The following is a 7,236-nucleotide window of genomic DNA, read 5'->3' as shown; positions in this document are numbered from 1 at the left end:
AAGAGCATTGAGTTTGGTCTTTATCATCTTAGTCCATTATGCCACATTTTGCGGTATGGGAGGAAAATACTATATACATATTCATTATATTAATAAATTGTATATTTTATTTGATATTTTAATAGCATCTTAATACATTACGCCATGTTAAGTGTTTATGTTTTTCTACAGGAGGAAAACGCTTAACGAGAGACTTTGTGCATTGCGTTCATATTCTGTTGTTCTGTGGCCACGGATTTGCGGGTCTTGTCTTTTTCTTGCAGGACCCTGTACGTTATAGTACTAAACTAGTTGTAATCGTTTAATCACCACCACAGAGTCTTGTCTCCATTGGCAACACGCACGATTTGTGTCGATTGCAAGTGACGTCGCAGGTATCGGAGAGTGCAAGCGCCGATTGCAAGTGACTTCGTAATTTAGTTTATTTTGTCTTGTCTTCACCACCTGGCTACTGTTGTAAAATGTTGAGAGATTCAAACAAAAAGATCAAATAAATAAAACAAAATAAAAAAATAAAGACTGCAAGTGATGTCGCTAGCGGAAGCGCAAGTGTCTGAGAGTGCAAGCGCAAGGCTGCAGCCAGACCCTTTTGCATTTTTCAGCCATTACCCTTAGTGACTGCCATCATATTTTATTACTGAGATAATTCACAATTGATATATAAACCACTTACAATTGATAAAAGTGTCTTTGCTGTCACTCCTCTTCATTTGTTCCATGGTAAATTTCCGTCTGTTCTCAATTATCATTTCTTCAATCTTCTGCAGTAGTTCTTGTTTCTGATTGTCTGATTTACACTTGTTATTGAAACAGTAAAACCTTCTTCCACATTCAGTCACCAGTTGCTGGAGATCTTCATGGTTTTTTAAATGTTCATCAATGGTTTCATCCAGATCCTCCAGTTCATCTTCATGTGTGAACAGAATCATGATGTATTTCTGAATATGAGGTCCTAGTAAATATCGAAGAAAAGCCAAAATCTCTTCTTCATTTTCCACATTTTTCACTAGAGGAACAGTGAGCAGAACTGAACTGAGACCTTCTGAACATCGAGAGACTAGCTGCTCTTTCAACATCTCCAGCTGCTCTTTATTCAGATTTGGATCCAGTAGATCCGGACAATCAATCACATGCACCTGCTTCCCACAGATCTGTGTATGGCCCTCACAAACTTCACCAAATTCATCTTCAACTTCATTCTTTTTCTGTTGTATGTGAACTTTAAACCTCTTTTGTCCCAGTATCTTATTTCCAGATGAGCTTTTCCCAGAAGCGTTTCTGCCCATCAGAAGAATCCGGATCACTGAATCATCTGTACTGGAGAAGATCGCTGACATCGCTGAAAGAGACAGAAAATATTGATGATAAATGTAAAACAAGACAAAGTAAAGTGTATCGTCAAGAGAAGAATAAAACATTCATCTGCTTCAAGCACAGGAGAGAAATCAACAACAGGAAATAAACTGAAATGTCACTAAAAATCATAAGTAAAAATCATATTTATACATTTGACAGCTCAAGGTGAAGGTGGTCTAGATAGTTCTGCATCATTTATAATGACATTTACTACAGCGGTTCTCAACCATCTGGATTATCCAGTTCAACTTCATGCATAAACAGAACCGTGATGCAATTCTAAATGTTAGGAGGTCCTAATAAATATCTACTAAAGGGGTTCTAAAGAGCACTTAGTAGTGAGCATGAGCAGTACATGGGTGGAGCATTCGCTTGGGCCTTGAGCAATTGAGTGAAGCGCACCGATATAGAACGCAATCACAATTGATAATGTGCTCTGATGACAACGTAATTTCCCATATCTCCCATCATTTCTGGACATGTAATCATGAGACTCTCCACTTTTAAACTGATCTTAGTGCTGCAAAGAGAGCAGGTCTTCAATGTAATGTTTAATGCAAATATACTTGACAGGGCTTCATACGGCCAGTTCTTGAGTATGCTAGCCCAGTTTGGGGTGGACTGCGTAAAGGCCTCTCTGATGAGTTGGAAAGAGCTCAAAATCATTGCTGTCGGACTTCTGACTTCATCTCTCCACTCATTGAGTGAGAGGCGTGATGAGGCCACCATACGTACCCTCACTAAAATACTCAAGGACCACTCATCGCCATTGCACAGTTTCCTGCCTGTGGCTCCAACATCTACTTATTCACTTTATCGACACAGGGAACATGTGCTCAGGACTGAAACAAAGAGACATGAGCTTCCTTTTTTTCTTCTTCTTTCCTCTTTTTAGAGCTGCTCTACAGCAGAATTGAATTTTTTTTGTATTATCGATACACTATTTTCCTGTTTAAGACTGTAAAGCTTCTTTGACACAATCTGTATGGGATAAAGCGTTATAGAAATAAAGATGACGACTTTTATTCCTTGTGCTTTTATATTGTTATATAAGTGACATACTGTAGTGGCCAAAAGTAATTTCTGAATGTGAAAAACTAGATTCTTCACACTTTATTTAAATGAATTATTGAAATGTATTACTGAATATTTATTTAATATTCTGTATGCATGTTGTGAAGTTGTGCCTGGAGTGTAAAACTAATGTACGTGTTCCAAGTTTCACTAATATCATTTGTCATGATGCACTAAAACATACCAAATTGTGTTGACCTCATTTTTGGCCAAGCGGTCAAACCATGATTGGAGCTATTATGGCCAGCCTATAACTCAATAAATCATCACTGTGTGGCAGGTATTAACTTTATTTTTAGTTTTATCATAGCTAAATCTGGTCAGTCGGTTATGGATTTGGTCTAATTTTGCTCATGTGCTTGATGTGAATGGTCACAATGTCCATAGAATGATTTCAAAGCACAGTGAGACCACTACCATACAAAATGTAAAGTCCTGTGGCTGCTCAAGGAAGATTGGTGAGCATTTTTGACAGGACAATGAAAATCACCTGAATGTGGAAGCACCTCAAAACATCTTCTAAATGACTGACTAATGAACGAGTAAACTAAAGTAAAGGGTTAACTAGAATAATCAAATGCCAAAATATGAATAATTAGAAATGGACAAACAACTGATTTGCATTTCAAGCTAAATTCAAGGTCATAATAAAATGGAGTCAGATTAGAGTTTAATTGAAATTAAATTACTTTGTGCATTGAAAAGACCGCACACACAGGAAACCTTCAGCCACCGTTGGATACCTTCATTGGGCCAATTAGGTGGACCTCAAAAAATCATGTAGGACACAATGTTGCCAAATATGGAGGATCTGTTTTGAGATCAAATGTTTATTTTCCAACATAATAACGATCCCAAACACACCGCACATGCAACAAAGTTCAGCACAATAGTTCATGCTCTCAAGTATTCAAGTGTCCTCTTCAGCCCCCTGACATTAAACCCATTGAACACCTTTGGGAAATTATAAACCTGACTTATGACAAGTCATGCTGTTACAATATGGACCTTGTTGTTGTGCTTTCTGTGTTTCCATGTTCTCCTGGGGCCCGTTTCAATAAAGAGGTTCAACCAACTCGGAGTTAAAACTTGAACTCTGAGTTGACTTACTCTGAGATGGGAAACTGTGATTTTTCGGTTTCAGAACAGCTGAACAGAGTTAGTTCAATCGACTCTGAGTAGGTTGACTCTGAGTTTAGCGGGTGCACCATGATTATGAAAAGCCATGATCAATGGAGTTCCGATATTACGATTCACCATGGCAACAGCTCCTGCCAAAAAGACGTCTGCATACTTCAGGGTCAATACAAGTTTAATTCTTATCACTGTTATAATATCACAGAGGTCAAAACTGGCAGAACGGTAGGTTATTGAATTAATCGGCTATTCATTTTCATGGTATCCCACGGGCAAAAAAAATAAAATAAAATAATAATAATTTAAGTGCATTTTTCTTATTTTACAAATGATCTGCCAATAGCGTAAGAAAAATACGGCAGCGGCTATTTACACTAAATGGAATTAGCATACTTTCTTAGCGATAGATCATATTTACAGCAGGCTAAGTGCAAATAGCTCTAGATGCTATTTACACTTAGTGAAAATAGTGACATATTCTATTTACCATGTAAAAGTAGCAGTTCTTTGCAATAAGTTTAAATAATAATTAGATGCCATTATACTATTTGCACCTCAGTATTGTTGTACATTAACGGGATGCAATAATAATACAAGAGTGTAAACGATTATATTTATTACAATTATAAATACTTTTATCATTATTAAACACTTGTTAGGCCCTTTACTTCCACTTTTAGAACATTTTCTTAATTTTTATTGAAAATAAATTCTAATGTGATATGTGATGGGAAAAGAGAGAAGAGCGAGCTCGGCAAAAGCCAGACTCAAACCTGGTCAATCACATCACAAGCTAGTTCTCCGCGCCCAACGTGTTACTGCCTACACCACTGAAGCTGTTATTCACGCGCCTCGTATTAACCTTGTGTCACATTGGAGGGCGGAGCTACTGTAAATTTGCACTTAGTAATAGACACTCCGAATAATTATATAGAATTATATAGAATAATTATATAGACAATCCATCTTGATTTAAGAATTTTTAGATATGTGTACTTGAAATAAGAAAAAAAATGCTTAGTAAGAAAAGCATTTTTGCAGTGTGCATGAATTAAGTATTTAAACATCGCTTGCGCTTTAACCTGCTCCTGACCAGGTTAGGTTCACAGAGTAAGTTACCACGGTGACTGACTCTGAGTATAAGTTACTTCTCTTTCAGAAACGGGCTTGACTTACCCTGCTTTCTCGGGTTTGACAAACCTCCCATTCTGAAACAGAAAACCCAGAGTTTCCCTCATATCAGGGTTAACATACTCAGCGTTTTCACTTAACCTCCTTTCTGAAATGGGCCCCAGCTTAGTTTAGTCCCCTGACCTAGTTTCCCGTTTGTGTCTGATTGTGTCATTCTGTTCAGGTGTGTCTAGTCTGGTCTGTATTTAAGTGGCTCCCTTTCTATTCATTAGGCTTGTTTGAGATGAGCAAAATCTGCGCAGAACTGATCACCGCGAGATGCATGCCGGTTAGAAAACTGTCCGAGTTACGTCCGACTTGCTCTGATGTCATGCTGACGTGTGCCAAAAAACTCTGGCGACGGCGAGGCGGCTGTGTCGGATTGAGCAGTCGAGCGCAGTTGCTCTCCACGTCTGCGCTGATCAAAAGCATGATGGGAAACGACTGACTGACGACACAGCTTAATGCTCATTGGTTCAGACAACTGTGATGCTGTGTTCTCTTCTAAAATTTTTTTATCTGGTTTCATGTGATTATGTATTTAAATTATGCATGAATATCCCCAAACACTGTGACAGTGTGATCTCTGTGTGAGATATGTGATTGTTGTCATATTTCTATAAAAATCTAAAATACATGTTTGTATTAAAGGAAAAATCCACCTTTCGTATGGAATTAAATAGCAAGCACTTTGAGTGTCTTGTTCATCATATTTATTTTCATATAAAAGCAACAGAACTGAAATCATATCATGTTTATTAGCAACACAGCACGTGAGTGTGAATAATGCGATATCTGTCTTTGATCTCGTAGGTATCTGTTCCACTTCGAGAGGTCAGAGCTGTCCGTCTTGACTGCGCTTATTTCACTCCTCCCCTCACTGCAGCCGCCTGCTCTCGCCTACATTTCAGGCGAGTCGAGGCGCATCTCAAACAAGCCTATTGTTGTCGGGTCTTGAACCTCTATACTGCGTGTGTCACTAACCTGCCCAGAATTTACCTGCCTGTGGATTATTAAAGCCTGTTTGTTCAGCTGAATTTCGTCTTTGTGTCTGTTCCTTTGGAACAGTCGTGTGATACATGCAGGTCTTCCAATAAAGCCCAACTTTGGGAGAAAACTTCAGGAAGATTTATTAAAAGCAAATAGTTTGCAAATATTGCTTCAGACATCACTTTTGGCCACAACTGTAAGATAGATGATGCCTTGACTATGTGATGTTTGAAGAATTTCAATACAATTTTTTTAATTAAATGTAAAAGTTTAAATTTATAAACGAATTATACAGTATATAATGTCTGATTATGTGGTTGTCACATTTCAGGTTGTGTTGAAAAAAATAAATGTTTTTTTTTTCTGCTACAATACTCTGCCTGATCAAACTACAAATAAAACAATATAAACATAAAACAAATGTATTTATAATTATAGATGCCCCTTTTTTACATTTGAGCCTCTGCTTCTGAAGAACTCTCTGCATGTCCCTGTTTTACAGGATACCTGTGTATATATTTACAGCTTATAATCGTACATATTTCATTTCTTTTTACCTTAACCCTCAATCTCCCAAAGTCATATTGACCCCAAAGACCTTTAGTGTAGAGGGACCCGACCAGATTTTTTGCGCCGCAGGATTAAATTCCCGAATATATGTAATCATATGTGATGTGTAATACAAGGACTTCTGGGAATGTTCTTTCACTGTTTCTAACCATAAATTTTGTGGTAATTCATAGTTTTTACTTGTTACATACAGTTAACAAATTAACATTTTCACTGTGCCATTTTTCAAACATATTGAACAGTAATTCAACCATTTATGAGTAAATGTATGCGTAAGATATACACCTATGTGTTATATTTAATAACAATTTGACACTATAAAATAAACCAAATGATACATAAAGAATGTTTTCCAAAACCACAAGACTAATTAACTCTTATACTAAGACAAACTAAATGAACTGATATCTGATATTTAGTCTAAACAGTCTCTTACCAGGAAGTGTTGTAGGTTCTGTCGCCATTTTCACTGTATCTGAATACAGACTGATCACAATGAACCCATGAAACTGCTTCTGAGAAGATACCATTTAAAACATAAAAACAATATCAATGTATGTTGCAATTGCAAAATATATTTGAAATTATTTAAATAATCTAAAAAAATCAGAATACTTGCATAAAACATCGCAAAAACAGGACATATAAACTCACCCAGAGTCAAGCTGTTGAATAACCTCTGAGCAGCTTTTCTTTCACTTTTGTTTATACGTCATGAAAATGCTCCTCCCCGTTGCAGACTCCTTATTCAAGCTCTTGTTCTATCCAGGCTGGACTATTGCAATCAGGGCCGTTTTAACCATTGGGCTAGGTGGGGCTTAAGCCCCGGGGCCCGAGCAAGGAGGGGGCCCGTGATTGGGTGTGGAGTAGATTGACTGGAGCGCCGATCGAGTAAAAATGTCAGCAATTCTAAAAGAGAGAGGGGCTCAAAAACCGAAA

At 37.4% G+C, this 7,236-nt stretch overlaps 1 protein-coding gene across 1 annotated transcript in view; it reads right to left on the bottom strand.

Annotated features, from left to right (window-relative positions):
- The window catches only part of LOC107678995 (GTPase IMAP family member 4-like), a 16,307-nt gene extending 9,502 nt beyond the window's left edge, over positions 1-6,805 (bottom strand). The window contains exons 1-2 of the mRNA XM_016474398.1: positions 6,734-6,805; positions 674-1,339 (exon numbers count right to left, since the gene is read on the bottom strand). Coding sequence (XP_016329884.1) covers positions 674-1,339; positions 6,734-6,761 — 694 coding nt within the window. The 5' untranslated portion in view covers positions 6,762-6,805. The remainder of the gene's footprint in view (positions 1-673; positions 1,340-6,733) is intronic.
- Positions 6,806-7,236: the final 431 nt, after the last annotated feature.

The sequence above is a fragment of the Sinocyclocheilus anshuiensis genome, unplaced genomic scaffold (assembly GCF_001515605.1).
Source record: "Sinocyclocheilus anshuiensis isolate Anshui unplaced genomic scaffold, SAMN03320099.WGS_v1.1 scaffold3569, whole genome shotgun sequence".
Classification (NCBI taxonomy): domain Eukaryota; kingdom Metazoa; phylum Chordata; class Actinopteri; order Cypriniformes; family Cyprinidae; genus Sinocyclocheilus; species Sinocyclocheilus anshuiensis.
This window is presented reverse-complemented; position numbering and strand designations above follow the sequence as displayed.